General features: G+C 40.7%; 1 protein-coding gene across 2 annotated transcripts; it reads right to left on the bottom strand.

Annotated features, from left to right (window-relative positions):
• Positions 1-14: 14 nt before the first annotated feature.
• gsna (gelsolin a) lies at positions 15-19,365 on the bottom strand. Of its 2 annotated transcripts, XM_051412730.1 has the most exons (17): positions 19,200-19,365; positions 12,907-13,107; positions 10,875-11,029; positions 10,302-10,463; positions 9,935-10,084; positions 9,769-9,858; positions 9,187-9,319; positions 8,140-8,444; positions 7,750-7,883; positions 6,636-6,726; positions 6,402-6,428; positions 4,691-4,861; positions 3,367-3,541; positions 2,425-2,546; positions 2,012-2,089; positions 1,859-1,919; positions 15-934 (listed from the first exon to the last, which is right to left on the bottom strand). In XM_051412730.1, exons 2-17 carry the CDS (start codon positions 13,100-13,102, stop codon positions 765-767), a joined length of 2,220 nt encoding a protein of 739 aa, XP_051268690.1. In that variant the 5' UTR covers positions 13,103-13,107; positions 19,200-19,365; the 3' UTR covers positions 15-764. The 2 variants fall into 2 exon arrangements, with proteins under 2 accessions (XP_051268690.1, XP_051268691.1); XM_051412731.1 differs by lacking the exon at positions 6,402-6,428.
• Positions 19,366-20,519: the final 1,154 nt, after the last annotated feature.

The following is a 20,519-nucleotide window of genomic DNA, read 5'->3' as shown; positions in this document are numbered from 1 at the left end:
CATAAAACACGTAGCATGTTTCATCTCGTTTTATTGAAATGATAACAAGGCTTAGGGAAACCTTTAGAAAGTGTCACAGAAGACGTAACTGGATTGTAAAGCAGCAAAGCATTGGTTTCCTGTTTACAGTTGGCCACTGCAGCATCACATAAGCTTCCTGGGCATTTTTTCAAAAATAAATATAATAGGCATCTAAACTGAAGGTACAAACAACTTGGCTATAAAGGCATAGTTAAACTGGAACAGTACCTTTTTAAAAAAAAAAAAAAAAAAAGCAGGTTTACTGTAAACTAGAGGAGAGAATATTAAGGCATCGGTTGTATTGCTCTTGATAAGCAGTGTTTTCTTGGCAGTGAGTTTTTGCGATGTTGCCGCACACCAAGACTGTTTGTTTTCATTACATTTCACTAGTGAACAGGTTTTATTCTCAACATATAAAATAAATGAGAAGAATTGGCTTCAGTAAAAGTCATAGTAGCAGACTATATTTAGTGCAAAACCCTACAGGATGCCTGTGTATTAAAGCTGTACTAGTTGGTTTCATAATGGGTAAAAAGGCATCACTGTAGTCAATTAAAACACTGCTCATTGACCTGTATCCCTTAAAAGCACAACAAAAAAGGAAGAATGAAACTCCTGTTTTCAGGGCGTTTCTGCAGGTGTAAAAGTCTTATGATTGGAGCTCAGTGCTTGCAGTGGAGCAGTGGGGTGAAAGACTTGGGGCTGATAGTGAGGGAGGAAGGAAGGGAGGATCACTTGAGATCTCAAATGGCCAGTTCAGCCATAGCGCGCTCCAGGGGGTCGCTGGTCCAGTAGTCGTGGTCCCAGCCCAGGAACCAGCCGGTGAAGGTTGGCGGCTCAAAGCTCTGCTTGATTTTGACGATGGGCGTCCTGCGGTCTCTGTTGGCCGGATCTGTCTCGATGTAACGGACAGCTGAGGAAGATCAGAGAAAGCTTGAATTAGTGCGAGTCCTCGAGTGAACTTCAATCACAAACGTGCACACTTATCAGTTACCATAGTAACTGCTGTCTAAACAGCAATACTGATATGTTCAAATTAATACTGCCAGTGACACACTGTAAAAATTGCTCCTTTACAAATACTGAAAATTGTTGTCAGTATAAAACAAAAGAACACTAAACTCTACCTTAAACAGTTCGACACTCTGGAAAAATGCACTCTTTGTTCACATTCTCGTGTCTGTACACGAACTATCAAGCAGGAGCCAGGAGGCGATTATCTTAGCTTAGCATAAAGACTGGAAATGGGAAAACGGTTAGTCTGGACCTGTCCAAAGGTGAAAAATATCCGCCTACCAGCACCTCTAAAACTCACAAATGAACACTTTACAGCTCGTCTTGTAATCTGTACAAATGGTAGGTAAACGTGACGGGTGATCATGAACTATTCCTATAACGTCCTGGTGGCTGGCAACCTCACAGTCGCTGCTCCCAGACAATAAACAATCCTGCATATATCCCTCATAAAAACACAACTTGTGTATACTCAGTTTTTGCCCACGTAATTATCCAGGATGTAGGAATAAGAAAATATTCCTTTAAGTGTCACTTTTCCTAATACTGTGTTTTAAATCCAATCCAATGTTTTCTTAATGTGCACAATTTAAATATGACATAAGGGCGTTTTTTATTTTGAATAAGCAAAAGGATGTTTGATGGGTAAGACAAAGGATGGATATTCTTTAAACTATCTAAGTCAGTTTAGGATTGGTTTGACATTTTCAAAAGAAATGTAGGGAAGAGGGAAGCAGTAGAGTCCCTTTATCACTACTACTACTTTAAAAAGGTATAAATAACTTTAGCTCTTAAGATAGCCATTTTTTCCCCACATCCTTACCAGACGCCATTGCTTCAGTCTTCTCTTCCTCTTGGGCCTCATTTCCGATCCAGATGAACACCTAAAAATGGGAAAGTTTTAAGCATATTTCTTTTTTTTTTCATTGCTGTGCTCTGAATCTGGCTAAAGCAGTCAAAGCTCTGGTTCCTTTACCTGCTCCCAAGTGTCGAGGATCATGACATCATCAGTGGCGAGGTCATCTTGGGTTATCTCCCCTGGTACCTCTTCAATCTGAGAAGAGGAGGAGAAGGATTAAGTGGAGCTGTATTGACGTACAGTGTGCAGAATGGAGTTTGTGGCATTCAGGGCACATTTATATTGTAGAGACAATGTGCTTCTTATTCAGTCTGATGTAAAGGCTGAATTTACACAAAAAGAATATATTTTTCTTTTTTCAAAACGAACTGGGACATTATCTCTGGAACGGCACGTTGTTGATGAGTACTAGGTCTCTGCAGTATCTCAAACAAACTATCTGCAAGACCATTTAGCAGAAGTGTTGACTCCTGTGAAATGATCCTTTAAAACGAGTGCAGCTTTAGAGGAAGCTCAAACTAAACACTTACAATGAAGTTTCCAGTCTTATTGGAGCAGGCGAAGAGCCTGGGTGGATGAGCGTCCATCTTGTCCTTGAGTCTGGTAGAAGTGCGATATTCGGCCTTTCCTCCCAGAGCCTCCCAGAACTGATCTGTGAAGAGGACAGACACACTTCAAGTTATTACTGTTTAATGTATTTAAACAGGAAGAAAGCTTATGAACATATAAAGTTCCATTCAGGTCAAACACAGTCGGGGTGCTGCACTGGAAAGGCACTGCTACGCTAAATGGAACAGACCCTTAATTAGTATAATTGGTAACACCTGTGTGTGTTTACTCTACTATTTCATGTCAAAACTGCTGCTGTGAACAAGGTCTAACTTGCGCATAACACAGTCATTTGATCTATCGATTAGTGCAGCTTTAAAGACGTGCAAAGGACATACTAAATGTATTGTTGTTCAAATAATGTGTTAAATAGTTGCCAAAGGTAGCCACGCTGCCATTTACTGTGTGAATTTTGGATAAGAAAGGTTATAAACTATCAGCTTAAGCTCACAGAAATAAAAGGATGAGTTTCTGTTCTGTTGTCTTTAACAGCCCTCAGCTGAGGCCGGACCTTAAAAGCCTGCTGTTTATAAAAAATTGAATCTGTGATGTTTTTGCCTGAGGTTTTATATTTGAAATTGCTAGCAGAGAGTTTCTTCTCGAGCTTTGAAAGCAAATCACAGATTACTGATAACATCTAAAGGGGTGATGCAATCAAGTCTCCTTTGTTTAAATATGGATGAGCAGAAGCACTTACTTTAGCTAAAATACAAAAAGACAACACATTATAGCTCTATTTTCACAGCATGGCTGCAGTTTGTAGCTTATACTGATCCAAATCTGAGTACGTTAACTGGTATCGGGTTTCAATTTGACTCAAAAGCACAAAAAAAGAGGACTTTCTATTCATCATGTTTCCTCACCAGTCTCTCCTCCCTCAGGCAGCTCAGAGGCAGACACTCCCACGATGTCACACAGCTGCTGAACTCCCTGCTTCTCGGTGTCACTGGCACCCACTCCCACCCACATGAAGGAGCCTCCGGGGGTCACCAGAAGGAAAGCATCATTGGAGTTCAGGTGGGATGACACCGCCTCAAGCTGCATGGATGCAGAGATATTATAGGTTAAAACTTTGACTACAAGAAGAAATGCCCTTTTAGTTAAAATGTCCTGTACTCTGTAGAGGACTTGGATTTCTGTTCGGTCACCTCATTCTCCATGAGGTGTTTTTATTTTTTATTTTTTCGGTGATGTATTAGGCAGCGATCAGACCATATTATAGACCACAGTAGTTTCACAATTGTATGGTAAAGCTACAATAAAATATCAACAAAAGAAATTCTAGGCTGTAACATTTGCTGGACAATGTGACAAATACGTAGGGATTTTGGCATATTTTTGCAAAAACTACACTACTACTAAAATGTGTATACTAAGCTATTTTGTATATTACAGTAGATTCATTTGTTGAGTCAAGAGCAATCTACTGCAGCCTTCTACATCATTTTAACTTTTTACGCGACATGACAAGTTTTAAAAAACAAAACAAATAAACCACCAAAAAGTCTTGATGGCCGATTGCTCTTTTGCTATAGAATACTGTGAGAGTTTTGGGAGACTTTGTTTTACAACAAAAGCGAAGTATTGTTTTTTTCATTTTCATATTAGATATTTAATGATAAGGCTTGTGTTATTCTATGTTTTTCATACTGTTTTCCCAAATGTCAAAATAATAATGAGTGTCACTCAGTCCCAAGCCCAATAGATACAACTGAACACTATATAGTTTCATTGTTTTTAAAAAGGCTCATTCATTCCCTAAAACAGCTGGGCATTGTAGTTTAGCAAACGTTACTGAAACAATACTGAAAATAGTTCATTTGTTGGGGACTATTTTCAGCAGTGAGTTGTCTGGGGGCAGGATGGTGTATGTGTGACTCAAAATAAACTACAGTGGCAGCACTGTTCTTTACAATGAAGTGCAACAGTGTGGCTCATTAACATGTTTTAAATAGGTTTTGGAGCTCTATGGCACAGAGGAATACGATATGTCAGGCTTTGGATCACACACACACACACACACACACACACACACACACACACACACACACACACACACACACACACAATACTTGTTACTAGGCTCATTGTTAGTTTTGGAAAAATATAGAATATCACCAGACTTATTCTTTAAAATCATCTCTTGCAGTGGTAAAGTTAGAAAGTTAATGAGGTGTGTTCTCTTACCTCCACAGCTCTGGTGTGTCCTGCAGAGTTGGAGCGCACCTGGAAGAGTCGAGTCTCTGCGGGAGCAGACTGACCTCCATCTCTGGACGTTCCTCCCTTGTACACCACCATGGGCTGTCCTCCAAACAGACTCATCAGGTGGGCCGGCTCTTTCCCCTGCATCACCCTCACCTGGTACGCAAATGTCAAAATTAAAACTGGAGAATGACTTGGTTGTTGCAGTTTTTAGCATTTTGACACTGTGAATTATCCCAAGGTGGTGCAACTAAATCCTCCGTTGTTGTGACTTGTGAAATATGCATCATCAATATGTGACAAATGTCTGCTGCAATCCCGACTACACACACAAGATGGCAGCATGGTGCTGAGCACGGTGTTCACTGGCCGTGCACAAGGTGGTGGCTGTCAAGGCTTGTGAAATTAGAACACCGAGTGATGACGCAGGTTACGTCTGAAACAGGATTATGAGTCTCTTTGGTCTGCAGCTTTTGTCATAAATATTTATGGCTGTCAGTCCTTCTCCTACATCATCACAGCTAATAAATGGAGAGAATGAAGAAATGATAATTAATCATTGATGAGTTTACATATTGTAGTCCACCATCTTACACCTCCGAACTACAAACATTCCCTGAACTCATAGCTATTTGTGCATCCTCTGCTATGATATGAAACTGTCCATGTGTCCGTCTGCAGGATTTTTTGTCAGCCAGTGTCATCTCTAAACAGCACAGTGGTGGTAGGTTTTAATATCTTACTTCAAATCTCTTGTTATATATTTGTCAGATTCCTAGATAAATTGTTTCTCATTGTATCATTTTAGTATCTGTATCAGTACTAGTATAGAAAAAAACTCAAATGCTACCCAGCCCTAGTCAGGTAAATTAGTATAGTTTAGTTTGACAAACTGTGAATGCAAAAGTGCCATTTGCAAGACAGCTGTTCTCTACTTTAAAGGTGAGAGCAGGGAAACATCTGGAAGAAATGACATTTGCAGATGCATCAAGCAGTTGAGTGTAAAGGACAGTCAGGTGTCAACACTGAAACAGTTTTTCCTAGTTGTAATCATAATAATAGAAACTAAGTAATCCACTGTCATTCTTCTGTATGAATATTCATTCCAAAGTTGACTTCTTCTTTTTTAGTGCAAAGTCCCTCTATCCTTTAACCCACACTCATGCCACAGCACAGACACAACATGAACATGAAGGCTATACATGCAAAGTGAAGACACACGAGTGCAGAACACAGAAATGAATGAATGAAGACTCACATAAGTACAGAGCCAGGACTCACTCTAAACAACTCAAGAGTTTATACACTGATATTTGTGTTATGATCCCCACACTTATTTCCAACCTCAGACTTTAGCACTCACTGGCAGGCTGAGTTATCATAATGTTGTAGAGTTTGGAAACAGGGCTGTTATTTATGTGGAGCAGACAGGGTTGGCGACAGAGAGGAGGAGGGGACTTCCCATTAACAACCACATCGGAATGTCCTGTTTGTGTTTGACTGTAAATTCACTTTAACTCATTATCACCTTCATTTAAAGGAGACAGAAAAATGAAGATAGCACCTTCTTTAAAATCAAAATATTCATATTTATCGGGGAGTTGACAGTTGGCAGTTTGCTTCTTTTGTCACCGGCTCTGGACAAAATCATGAGTCATTCTGGGAGGGTGAGGAACAGGGAAGGGAGGGGAAATACCTGAGTGGTTATAGGAGCACCGACAACCTGAAGACACAGAAAACGTCGGAAACCAAGGAGGACAGAAGCAGTAGCGGGAAAACCATTAGGGAGAGGAGGAAGAGTGAAAGGATGTAAAGGTATAGGTCAGGAGGAAGTGACTGCGCTGAGTGAGCCAGAGAGACTTTAATAAATGATAAGATGAATATTAAGCTTGTGAAAACTAAAAGCCACTAATGGAACAATGAGTTTCACCTGCACAGGGCCACCGCCGAGCTCATCATCCAGCTGGGCGCCGAGGATCGCACAGGCCCCGATTTCATCCTGACTGGAGTCCATTCCCTGCCTGGAAAACAAATCCAATGCATCATTCCACTGAACATAATAAGAGGCACAAACCGGCTCCATATCTCAACAATTAGAACGTGTTTTGGAAAAATGGATTTATGTGTACTATTCATGGGACAATCACCAAAGCACTTACTTCATTTGAACATGTGATATTGCCACGAGTCTTCTAAATGGGCTTGAAATTGCTTTAAAGACTTCTTATAAACTCACTCACTGTGTTCCTCTGAGCTCTAATTTCTAAGCTTGCTATTTTCTTGATTCTATTTGTTTTAGTATTTTTTTTATTGGTCTTATAATTAAAAAAACATCAAGGTCAAAATGTTATTAGCAGTAACTATTAAGTGGAAATTGACTATATCAAAAGTCTAGTCCCTTTAAACATTGATGCTTGTAAGCAGTACTTTAACACAGTTGGAGAATGAACGAGCCCATTTGGATATTTTATCTCTCAAAGTGCACGGTAAATATATTTTATGATACTACTGTAGGTTTTGCATCTGAAGCCTTAAACTAGAAGGTATATTTTATATCTTATATCTACACCCATGCTTGTCTTCTTCTGCCCTACCCTACCCTACCCTACCCGTTGCTGACGCCTGCAGATCAGGAATGTGTATTGCGTCACACACGTTTGAGTGCGCTTGCATAAGCCTCCTTGTGTGCATACTTAATAAAAACAAAACGGGGACCCACTCATAAAAAATATTGCTCCATAGCGCTACTGGTGGTCAAAATCTTCGCAGGGTACCTTTAACTTTGAAATCAAACACTGTTGATGTTAACATCTTACATAGCATAGCACTTTTCCAGCACTAACTTCTGACTCCTCTCGACACACAGTCTCAATTGTTCCTTTAATCCTACATGTCATCTTCACAATTTTAAAGTATTTATCAGGTACAATCACTAATCGACAATTTCAGATTCAGGAAGTTATGACGCTAGTAATGTTTAACAATAAAATCTTGCCTAATTGATCTTTATCTGAGGCCAAACTGTTAATTTCTTGTAATCTCACCACATGTAGATAATGTGTCCTTGACGTCCTCCGTGATGGTAGTTGTAAAGGATGATGTAGCTGTCTCCTCCATAGAACTGTCCGTGTGTGGACGGATCCACTGACACCTTGTCGGACGCTTCAATACGCCAGATCTGTCAAGAAAAACACAATGTAAGTCTTTAGGGACCACTGCATTTACTACAAATCACATAGATATTACATGATTACATCACATGATATCTGCAGTGCAAAGTAATGTAACACTGTAAACATCTTCTAGCTGCACAGACTCACTCACATTTAGTAGGCTCGCACAAAGTCGACAAGCTCCCCCAAAGTGCCCCCCAAAAGCCCCAAGTCACTAAGGTAGTACCAGGTAGTTCAAATGTCCAGTGTCCGTCCTCTCACCTGTTTCTCTCCACTACCGTCATCCACCATGCCGTGCTGGGCGGCCATGGCGGCTGAGTCGTGCAGGCTGGCGGCATCGAAGGGCACCTTCTCGATCTTGGCGATGCTGTTAGCGATGTAGGCCACGCCCAGGCCAACTGTCTGATCTCTGTCTCGCCAGTTTTTGAAGAACTGTTTGAAGAGAGGCGTCTCACCCATCTCTGGCAGGATCTGGACCTGAGTGTGTTTGGGGTAACCCATCTTCTTGATGAACTCATCTGCTGCTTTCATCGCTGCCTTTCGCTCATCCATGTTGGCGTCTTTGCCTGCAACCAGGAGAAAGGATAGGTGAGAATCAAATTATTGACAAGCTATAACTGGGAGGGAATCTTATGAAAGTCTGTAAAACAACAACAGTATCATTCATGAGAAAAACATGTCATGGATGAAGTTTTTTGGGGATAGATGGACATGGAAGTTTGGATTAGGGGGAAAAAAACAATGTTGTTGTTGTGCATTTAAAGCAATAGTTTTAGTTTGTAATAATTGGGGATATGCTTATTCTCTAGAGTTAGATGAGAAGATTGACACCACTCTCGTATCTGTACAATAAATATAATGCTGAAGCCAGCAGCACGTTAACTTATTTTAGCATTAGGATTGGAAACAACTGTTAGGTTGGCTCTGTCCGAAGGTAAAAAAATCTAACCACCAGTAGTTCACCAATTAATAGGTCTTATCTTCTTTTTGTTTTTGTACGGATTTGACATATAACTAGTTAATTACTGAACTTTAGAGCTTTACCTTTGGACAGACAGAACCAGGCCAGCTGTTTCCCTCTCAATCTCTGTGCTAAGCTAAGCTGTCCATCTCCTGACTCTTTATATTTACTGTACAGACATGAGAGTGGTATCAATCTTCTCATCTCATTCTCAACAAGAAAGCAAAAAGGGGTGTTTCCCAAAATATCAAATTATTCCTTTAATTCACTTTAAGACAATTATCCTTGTAGTAGAACTTCTGCCAAATGAACATTATGGGGAATCCAATCCAGCACCCTGCACTGACCTTTCCAGACGAAGATCTTGCCATCAGATCCGTGGTCCAGAATGAAGCAGTCACCGGACTCCAGGGCGCTCTGGGCGAACGGGTTCTCTGCTGCCACCAGAGCGATGGTCATGCCTCCATTGGCATTGGACACCTGCAGGTGGGGACAAAGGAGGAAGGAGGTTAGAAAACTAACAGTCCAAGAGTTGCTCAAAGAATAAGTTGTGTTGTGTTGCCTCCTTTTTTAACCTGGTAAATAGCAGCTGCCCATAAAATCACTGTCACTTTAAATGATCAGTGATTTAACATAACTGCCATTAAAAAACTACACTGTTTTGATCCTGAAATTAAACTCTTTTACAGATTTTTAGGGATCATTTTAGATTTTCTTCACATTGCCACTGAAAATACCCAAAAATATCAAAAGTATATATGAACTCAAAAGTTATGTTTCCTGCTCCCAGAAGACAATGATTACTATAATTAACAGTAATAAGGGTATTCTTGCAGCAAATACAGTTTATAGAGCCAATGGTCTAAGTCCTTCTAATTTAGAAAAAGAAGACAGCATGTGTGCCTGGGTGGGGTTCACTCTTCTCTCACCTTGTAGAGTTTGGCCCTCTTTCTGTTAGCAGCATCAGCTTTGATGTCATCTGAGGCTCCAACAGGCAGATCTGGTTTAGGACCCAACACCTGAGGACAGAAGCAGCCATTTTAACACAGAGGTCAGTTTGACACTCAATTTGTTCTCATGATTCACTAATCTCACCTCCAGCATCTTCTCTCTCTCCATCCCCTCGTCACAGACATAAACTCGGGCCCTCCCACTGCGCTCGTTGTCACGGATACCCTTGGCGACCTGAGTAGCCTTCAGCTTCTCAAAGCGGTTGCTCTGGGAGCCGCACCACTGATAAATCTCCTGTAGAGCAAGAAGAAGAGCAGATTACAAAGTAGGTGAATGAAATCTTTCCTGAAGGTGGTACTTATACAGTAGCATTTTGTGTTTTACAAAAAGTAAAGCCACGTTTCCCATAATCCTTATAGCTTTGACGCTACTTAAAGAGCTCACTGTGGAAGTAATCATATTATTAGGTAGATTTAATACTGATCTGCTTTATCTGCCCAGTCTGACTCACATCTCCCAGGTCCAGGATAAAGCAGTCTCCCTGGTTGAAGCTGTCCCAGCTAACCGCCACCTCTGTTGCCCGGACAGCACGGCGACCTTTGACCTGGAGCACCCGCTGCACAACCACCTCGTTAGTGACAACATGCTTGAACCCAGACGCCACGCCCCCTTTCTGGAAGATAAGAGATGCATAACAAAATAAAATACATACCTTTTAAGAAAAGTGGCTACAACCTAAACAGAATAAGATGGAGAAAAAAAAAAAATTTAAATAAAAATTTTTAAATATTTTTTAAATTCAAAATTGATTATAAAAAAGTAATGTATACTTGGAAATCTTGTGTCACAAATGTCTGGATCTTCCATTTTACAGATACGGAATGACAAAATGCAGTTTATGTTTTATAACATGATAAAATATAACCTTAAAAATGTAAAAAAAAGAGGAAGTCAAACTTCATATATAACAGTATCACTCATACATGACTGATGCATGATACTTAATATAAAATACACCAAAACATGTATTTAATTCCTGGTAGATACTGTAGATGTTTTGCAGCTATAAAATGTGCTATCTTACCATGTATTTGATTCCAGACTTAAAGTAGCCAAGAAAGGTTTTGGACTCGTATCCCTGGACCTCGCGGTACTGGATGGGTTTTCCCCCCAGGAAGTCGTCCATTTGGACTGTAAAGATGGCCGCTGAACCACTCTCATCCTGGGTGCACAAATCACCTGCAAGAGAGAAACCACAGACATGCTCCATTCTAATCCTGCTCCTTGTTTTATCTCAATAGTCATGCTGTACAAATGCCCAGAGAGCCACATTTTGTGTTTGACGAATTCACTCAGGACATCGATATGCAGGAGCAGCAGAGGGTCAGATCCCAGCAGACACATTAATACATGCAATATTATTCTATTTCTAGTGAGCAGCATGTGGGAGTGTTACATCAGATCCTGTTTATTGGTAAATGCTGTTTCCATGATCAATCGAACTGACTAAAAGCACATATAATCAATAAAAATAATAGACACGACTCAGCTTCTCACTTTCCTGTTTGCTTCAAGCTAAATCCTAAAACACTGACATTTTCCTACATCTTTTAGTAAAAAAAACCTAAAAGCTGAATCATCTAAAGACAGATACGTGCATTTGACAATGGTATTTAGACCACAATATCTGTGTCTGTTTCAAATATATAAAAACTCTACATGTCTTATAGGTGCAGTGATTTTTTAAAACTAGTCCTGTCTGTGTGTTACAATATACTTATTATAATAATGGCATAAAGTAATTACTGTAAATACATTTTCTTTACAGATTCAGAATTTACATACAAAGCATAGGATCAGTTTATATAGTTTGTATAGCTTTATTTATTGTTTCAGGCTCGATACATTATACTGTAAATTAGTTCAAATTATCTTCTACAATCTACAGATTCAAATGCTGCTTAGATGTTGAAAATCTTCATGGATAATGAGGGGGCCTTTTTTGCATCAGTATTTCTACTTTAGAAAACATTTTGCAGATAAGATGTCATTTTAAAATCAAACTTTGAATCCAGAAATTCTTAATGGAATGTTTTTGCAATGTTGTATTGCTGCTTTCACTTTAAGCAGCTGAAAACTTTTTTTTGTGTTGATTCTGGTGACACCTGTGGACAAAAGTGGTAGTGTTTCTACCACCTAGTTTCATTGATTTCAAGGGGAAACTGACTGAATCCAACCCTGTGGTAGGGATTAAGAATGTACAGAAATAGCCAAACCTTACGCTGATGGTCTTGTTTTTTTATATAGGTCCTGTAGAGGCAATAGCATTAAATTGAGACTGACCTTGTAGTACCTTTAAGTCAAGAATCTGAAAACTTCAGTCATTGGTGGATTACCGATGACAACATATTTGTTTGTGTACACTAAATGTTAGTGCAAAATGGTCTAGTCATAATCCCTTGTACTGAAACAGAATTATAATATAAAGCTATGAAATTCCACTGTATCACTGTAAACCATTCAAGTTTCATGAGTTGATAACAAATCACAAAGCACATCTGTCCCACGCCTCTAAAAGGAAACAGAGCCCGTCACAATTTTAGAAGCGGATCTATGTAAGCAGGATGAGACACAGCAAAAGCACAAAAACAACAGCAGCAGTGGAGTAAACACTGTCAAATGAAATTACTTTCCAGGAAAACAGATACAGATCAGCATCTACTGGTTTGCAAGTCAAACAGGATCGTAGCTGCACTGGAAAACTGTGATCAGCTCTCTTACGTTTGGCCAAATGTCCATGGAAACCAGAACAGTGCCTGCAAACTTTATGGTTATTTGGTCTGCTAGATTAGACGCTGAAATTCTTATCTGTGCTTTTTATTGTTTTTGGGTGTGTGTGCACATTCAAAAAGTGTTGGATGAATATAAATAAGTTAATTCATTCCCTGTTTACTTTTGCATATACACACAGCTTACTTTTTTTAGAGAACTTGTGTACACAGTTTGTTTTTTTGAAAAGGAAAATAGTCGCAAAGAAGGAAAAACTCTGCTAAGTGGCCTGTAAAATCTAATGTCCCCTAATGACTCTGTAATAACACACGTCTCACTGCACTCACCCAGCCAGAAGTGGAGGTCATACTGCAGGTTCCCGGAGCGCTGTTTGATGGTGTTCAGGATGAGGTAGGCGTCTCCGGTGTAAAATCCGCCATACAGTTTCTCTGGAACGGGCACCAGGTCAAAGTTTTCCACCCTCCACACCTGGAGGCCTGGTGTCTGTCCAGCCCGCTCAAACTCTGGGTGCTGCACTGCCATCCTGCCTGCAGGAAAATCACACACCTGTGATTTAGTGCTTTTCTAATCTGACAGGTCTAAGCAAAAAGGTGCGTTCCCGTGGCAGCAAGCTGTGGTTTTCACGCTACAGATCAGTGGTCAAATACTGCAGAGATATAAATCGTAGAGCTTTTTAAATAGCCTTTTAAAAGTGAGACTGGGACTCCCTATTTGTGAGACGTTGGCCACACGAAAAGCCACTCCCTTTCGAAGTGAGTTGTTGCCATGGAGACTAAGATAAAGTTTAGGGTTATAGTTAGACATTAATGCACAGCACGGTGAGTCACTGGTGCTCGAGGTGTTTCCTTCAGTGAGCAGGAAGAGGAAGTCCTGGCAGTTATGAATCAGGCGTTGTCATAACTAACAGAGATGGTGGCAAAGAAACACGTCTATAATTATTTACAGGAAAAGTCGGGTGTATAACTAGACATTTTTGTTCCTCAGTCTATTATATATGCACCTGGCCACAAATATCTAGATATTAGCATAATAGCAATATGGCAAAATCTCTACCAGTTTACATATCTCCATGGTCTCACAGTACATGGCATCCTATTGTATAGCACCCACACCCAAACATTCATGCACACACATACCAGCCATATCTGCCAACATAAGACATGTGGTGCCAAATCAAGAGTTTCAAGTAGGTGTCTGTGCTACACTGGATTACAACCCGCTGGCCTCTCCGTAGCATATGTGGATGTTTGAGATTTGAGGAGGGACAGAATACAGTGTCTGCGAAATGCACAAAGAACGTAAAAAAACGCTATATAGAGCCAGTGTTTGGTTTCTACCTTCTTGGCTACTGTACAAAAATGCAACGATTCTTATTTTCATGAAAACATACCTATGCTTATTCCGTTTCTCACAATACATCCTCCAAAAGTTACGCACTGGACCTTTAAAAATAAAAATGCTAAAGTGACCCACACCACATACTAATTGCTCCCACAGAAAATACTGGAGAGAGAGCGAAAACAAATTCTCTGAAGTGAAGCAGTGTTCTCAAATTAGAACCTGACCCCTCTGAAAGGGGGCTTCTGTGACCTTTAATGGTGCATTTCTTCTTTATTTGACTTTATTTAAAAGACTATGTGCTTATGAGCCCTCACACCATCATTGTTCTTAACTGTGAATAGCTGTTAATGAAGCTCAGGTTTAGTTATTACAAAAAAAATTAAAAACAGGAGGTCATGTAGTTCAAAATGAACACAGAGTCCAGTTTTCCACAGGAATGCTACTTGGACCAGCTGCCTCTCAATTTGCCTGACTAACAATCCACATTGGAGCAAGAATGGCCCATTCTTCAAGGGGGCTGTCTGCCCACAAACATGGCAGGAATCTGTTCCTGACCCTGGAAGAGGGAAGTGGCTCAGAATTCACGTAACCAGGCCAACAAATGTGGGGTTCCTTTTTCCCTATTTCTTCCCTCCACTTATGCAACATCCAAACTCACTGCACAGTATTTTGTAGCTATGGAATGTTTCAGCATGGAAAAGTAAGTGCATCATTTTAGCAACAGCTATCAAACAGTCCGTTTTTCTCAGTTTTGACTGCGCCACATGTCCGCACATGTGGCTGGCTGGTGGATTTCTCTAAGATAAATTATTTTGATAAAGAGCATTGAGATCTAACCCATTTATAGCTCCTTTAGACGATGTAGCCAAAACAGCTGGGTACTCTGGAGTCATACAAGGTCACTGTCTGAACTTCCTTGACACTACAGCGCCTGTGTCCAGGTTTGGCCAGACAAAGAGGAAAAGGAGCTGCTGCACAATTCCACTGGGGCCATAACGATGGAGGACGTGGAAAGCTCAATTTTCCTACACAGGCTCTAAAGTAGCCTGGTGGTGTTTCAAGCCTGGAGAACCTTTAATGCCATAAAAGTCAGACAGCAAATCTGCAACGTCTGTGGCCACACAGGAAGAGTGAACTGGCTTAGTTAACTCTTTCTTAGGCCTTAGTATTAGCCATTTCAAAGGTTTTTTGTTTTTACAAGGAAACAGTCGGCACTCATATTTTGGGACATGCAAATAATCAAATGTGGAACCTCTGAATACTGGAAAATACAAAGTGTCTAAAGATACAGTGTCACATGCTGTAGAAGTTTTTATTTTAATTTAATAAAAACTGTGACTATGAAAATGTGGATCATTTGGCTTATATATATTTCTGCTACACACATAAGCACTTTAGCTTTAGGATAGCTGTTTCCCCTAAACCTTCAGTCTTAGCTAGGCTAGCTAGGCTAATCACCTCCCGCCACCAGCTCCACACTTAACACACAGACATGAGAGTGGGTTTGATCTTCTCAAATAGGCTATATGTTGAAGTATTCCTTTAAGAAATGTCTATGGCAATAATGGCTGCTTAGTGACACGAGTGACCACAGCTAGTAGCACACTTGGTGACGAATCCTCATTTGAACATCCAAAATGCTACTTCCTAAATTTCTAACCATCTAACAACTGCTGTGAGGGAACACAGTAACTTTATGTTCCCAAGCAACTGGTAATAAATCAGTAACTTCTGTTTGAGTTGATATACGGCCCTGAAATATGAAAACAGCTTGCATGCAAAGATCTGAGCTGAGCATAGGGATTCTCATTCACACAGAGACGGACGTACAGCAGAGAAGTTATCTTTAATTCTAAACCAAGCCGATAAGCATTAACATATTAGTGACTAAAAACTGTGGCCATGACACAAGCATACAGTATGCACTTCAGTTTTCACTTCAGAACTACACTTGAAGTAAAGTTTCACATCAGTGCTTCTGTTTAGTGTACTTTTCATAACAAAGTATCAATGTAACCCATTCAATCCTCATGATAAATGTTTTAAAAAAAAACATACTGCGTGTGTAGATTTCTGATTTCCTGAAAATAAAGCTGCTTGAAAAAAAAAAACATCCTGAAAAGTTGACTTGTTCAAGAAGTCTTTTCATCCAACAGCAGCTGAATACCTTCACTCTGAAACATTTCACCCATTGAAAATATCACTTTTGTGTAACTTTTCATTCTTAAGATCTTTGTTTCTGTGGCACTAAATAAATATGACTGCCTTTGACTGTGATCTTCCCCTCTGACGGAGAGAACTGCTCTGTCTGTCTCTGCTCATTAAAGCGGTTTTAATCCCACAGTTAGATGCTTGCACTGTCTGTGGCTTAATAAAGCAGACATCAGAGGGGATACACAGCATCTGAATCACCTCACAAAAATCAAAAATCAAAGCCTGTATTAAAAAATCTAACAACAACTCTGACAAAAGGTAGATAACCACAAAATATCTAACAGGAATGAGGGAGGAGGTTAGAGAATGTAGTTTAACACACCGTGAGTTTTAGTTTTTTTTTTTTACAAATTAGAATATTTTTGTGCACAGTTTTGTTGAATGAAACAGTTTCTGGCAGCTCCAGGTTGGATAGAGTGACTCATGGGAGGGTCAGTTTGTTTGACTCAACCCATTAACAGCCAGGAGTTTAAATAGAACACGTCACGTGACTGTTAGTGCTTCTTCACAGGCATACTGGGAAAAGCAGATGGTGTCTGCAGGCCACACCGCACCTCTGCAGTGCCGGAGGTATTTGTCGAGCTTCTACCCCCTCACTGCAGGCTCTTTGCCCCCCCCCCCTTGCTGCCAGATAAACATGGTATGAGCGTGTCATTCCAACCTCAGTTATTTAAATCCCCTCCCCCATTTTTTGGTGTTTACCAGCCTTTCTTTTGTGTCAGCCTTCAGGCCTGGGTGAAAAACCAAAACCTGATCCACTGTGACAGCAACACTGGATTAATATGACGTTCAAGGCCTTGTGATTTGTATGCTGGTGTCCCATTTCAAAAACCAAGGACACAACAGTTTTATCTGTAAGGTCTGAATTTCTCTGCTTCTGTCCTGAGTTTCTCTAAAAAAAAAAGATTCCTCCCTCTGGAAGGGGGATTCTTGATGACTCATTTTCTCCATGCATGCCGCTCTGAGCCTCTGGAGGGCCGTGCAGCTGCCCTCCAGCTTGCTCAGGCCAGATAACGCTGTGCACAGACCCAGCACTCTTTAATAGCCACTGTGTTTCCCTTTTATCTGTTTACATAGTGCAAGACAAAGACAATCAAAGTGACCGTTTATTATCTTTGTAAACAGCTGCTCTGATATATGGATGGTTATTAAAGGATATGAGGGGGTTGTTTCACGGACAGTCTACCTGTAAACACTTTATACTTACAGTACCCAGTTCTGTTTCTAAATGAATCATATAAACTCACGTTTCTAACAAAATGTTAGATTGTTTGGTTGACACTGAAAGAAATGTATGCATTAAACGTGATGTGATTTAACTTTAACGGCTGCAGATAATGCTCGAAATGCAAAGCAGCTGGAGGATGCGATGTGCGTGTTGAGTGAGAGGTGTGGCCTTTTTTCCGCACATTGACTATATTGAAGTCAATGGGAAACCCCCCAACTTCTCCTCTGAAATACAGTGCAGTAAATATTGTCTACATCGACTTCTGGACTTCTCAAGTCATCTCTACGAATGTGTTTTGGTTGAGATTTTGAAAGTTACAGTTTAATTTATAAGATATTAAGGCTTAAAGAAGGGTATGTTTGAGGTCTTTAGTGAAGGCCCCACCCAACCTTGACCCAAACAACTGTCTGAAAAAATGACTCATACGAGCGTTTTCTAATCTGCAATCCCGATGGTTATGGTCTGGTCAGGTTTCCGCAGCTACAGTAAAACTACTTGGATAAGGTTAGGGAAAGATTACCTTCATTGTTAGAAGGAACCAACATTGTCAAAGTCACATATTCCAACGTTTACCAGGATGATATGCCAAACCATCCATCCGGCCTCCTCCCTAACACTTTCTGAGGCAGTCTAACAATGTCACGCTACCTCCGCTTTTGCTACTGACAGAGGAAATGGAGGACAGTCATTGCATGACTGCACAACCGCAAGAGGCTGCTTGTCAGGAGATGCAAACACAACCTATGTTTACAATTTACAAGTTAAATATCTATGCTGTCATTTTTCGTGTGAGGACAGTCTCCCAAATTTAGATTTTCTGGCTCCAGCAGCTGATGTACATCACAGCGAGCGTGATGACTTTCCAGTAAAAAAAAACAATGTTTCCTTTTTTTCTTTTACCTGGGTCCAAATATGTTGACATACAAACATGCAAAGTTCAGCTGCCCTCTTGTGCACATACTGACATACAGTGTGCACACAGTTGTTGGAGGATTATCAGAGGTGGGGTGCAGTCGATGGGTTCAGGCATCCCATAATCTCTGTCCACATCTAGCTGAGTGTGGGCCTGACACAGCACTTTCTGATTGGCCAACAAAGGTCTGTCTATATCTCTTCCTTATACACACACACACACACACACACACACACACACACACACACACACACACACACCCCAACATACACTGCCTGACGCACTCTCCCCATGGCTGCTGTAGCAAACAACCACATACAGGATGTTGTGACTAACATCTTAAGTGACTAGTCCCACTATTTGGTTGTGTGTGTTGCTATGGCAACCGTAGATGTCTTTAAATGGAGATTAGCACATACAACTGCTGAGGAAAATCTCACAGAAGTGAAACTTTTTTCCTCCCCATAATGCAGCAGAACACAACATGTTCAACTTTAGTTCGGGCATCACATCACAACAGCATGAACTCACTTTAAGCAGTTATTGGAGAATGTGAGCGGGCCTGTGGCCAGTTTCAGTGGCACCACACAGTATTTCAGTCATCATGCAGGGTTCCCACTGTCTGTGTCCATATATGGCAGCAGCTGCCTTGCACTTTTGACAATAAAAGCAGGGTTTACACAATCTTTGAATGAGCAAGAAAAAAAAAAGAACCTTTGAGTAAACCATAGAGAAAGAAGCCAAATAATTCACTCCAGTCTACACTCTCCTTCTTCCCAGCATATCAATCCTTTGTCCCAGTCTACGTGTAAAGTAACGGTTCATTCCACTGCAGCCCTAATTAAGGCATCAGATTACCGGCAAGCAATCTGTGCTACATGCTGCTGTAAAGTGCCGGTGGAGGTTGAGGGGTTATAACGTACCTGAACGCGTATGTTGTGGTGGGGGACGGACGCACGGACTGCTGTGGACCTGATGAGCCGCGGTGAGCGCTTCTAGCTGCAGCGGGAGCAGAGAGGCGTCGAGTCGGCGGAGCAGCGGAGTGCAGAGCCGCTGTTTATGCTTCTGGCCCGGGACACTCCCCGTTATGACACTCCCCTGGCCTGGCTGCTGCACCGCCTGCAGAGGGGCTTGACACAGGGATGTCTGTCTATCTATCTATCTATCTATCTATCTATCTATCTGTACAATGACCACTATGCCTACTTTTGTGAAGCTTTTGCTGCAATGATCATTTTTAAGATTGTATCGTAAGGTTGTAAAGAGAGTGTAGTGACCCACTTCTATCTTTTATCTCTTATCTTTTATTATTTATTTCATTTATTTACAGTATTATCGTGCAGTGTCCAGTGATATTGTAACTGAAAAAAAAAGATTGTATCATAAGCAGTTTGCCATAATTAATTCATAATTAATACATTTTATTGGTAACCTGTACATTAAAATATCTGCTTCAAAAGTTAGACATTCAGTCTCACAGTGAACTCTTTTCCTTGCAGGGATTGGTCACATACTTCCGGCCTCCAACAGAGTGTGCCTCTTGAACAACACTGCCCCTGCCTGGTCCTGGTGTACCACTGGATTATAACAGGCAAACCTCTGCTACTACACTACTGTAATGCAGACTGTGCATGGTCCACCATCAAATAATAATGCCTACAGGCATTGATTCAGTATGCCTGTAGGCTACCGATAAAAAAGACCCTGTCTTCAATAGGATTATATGCTGCTTTGCAGTGTGAATGTACTTGCTCGTGGCTTTTATCATGTGCTCCCAGAGGGTCAAAGGTTGGCAGTCTGTCATCGGGCAAAGCCCTGAGCGATTGAACTTGTTTTTAAAAGAAGATTTTGAGATTACTGCACACTGCTCTTGCAATCCAGACATGCATTGATTACATCATAATAATGACATCATACTAATATTTCCAGACATCACATAAGCCCCTCTACCATGCACCATGAGGAACTGGATGTGCAATTTCCTGATCTAGTTCCTAATCTGTGCCTGAAAACACCTCAAAAGGTTTGCTGTGTGAGTCCTTAGTACAGCTGCTTTTGCAAATATTATACTGATGTACTGAATGCATCCAAGGTGGCTTCTTGGTATCATGTTTCTTTGCAAAGAAGCCCATGTTTATGCATTAAATATGCAATACCAACCAACAGCTTTTAAAGATTATACAATTGAGAGTATAATGTCCTATTGCCAAACTATACCTTGTGTTGCATGGTATGATTGTAAT

Source organism: Dicentrarchus labrax, unplaced genomic scaffold (genome assembly GCF_905237075.1).
Source record: "Dicentrarchus labrax unplaced genomic scaffold, dlabrax2021, whole genome shotgun sequence".
Lineage (NCBI taxonomy): Eukaryota > Metazoa > Chordata > Actinopteri > Moronidae > Dicentrarchus > Dicentrarchus labrax.
This window is presented reverse-complemented; position numbering and strand designations above follow the sequence as displayed.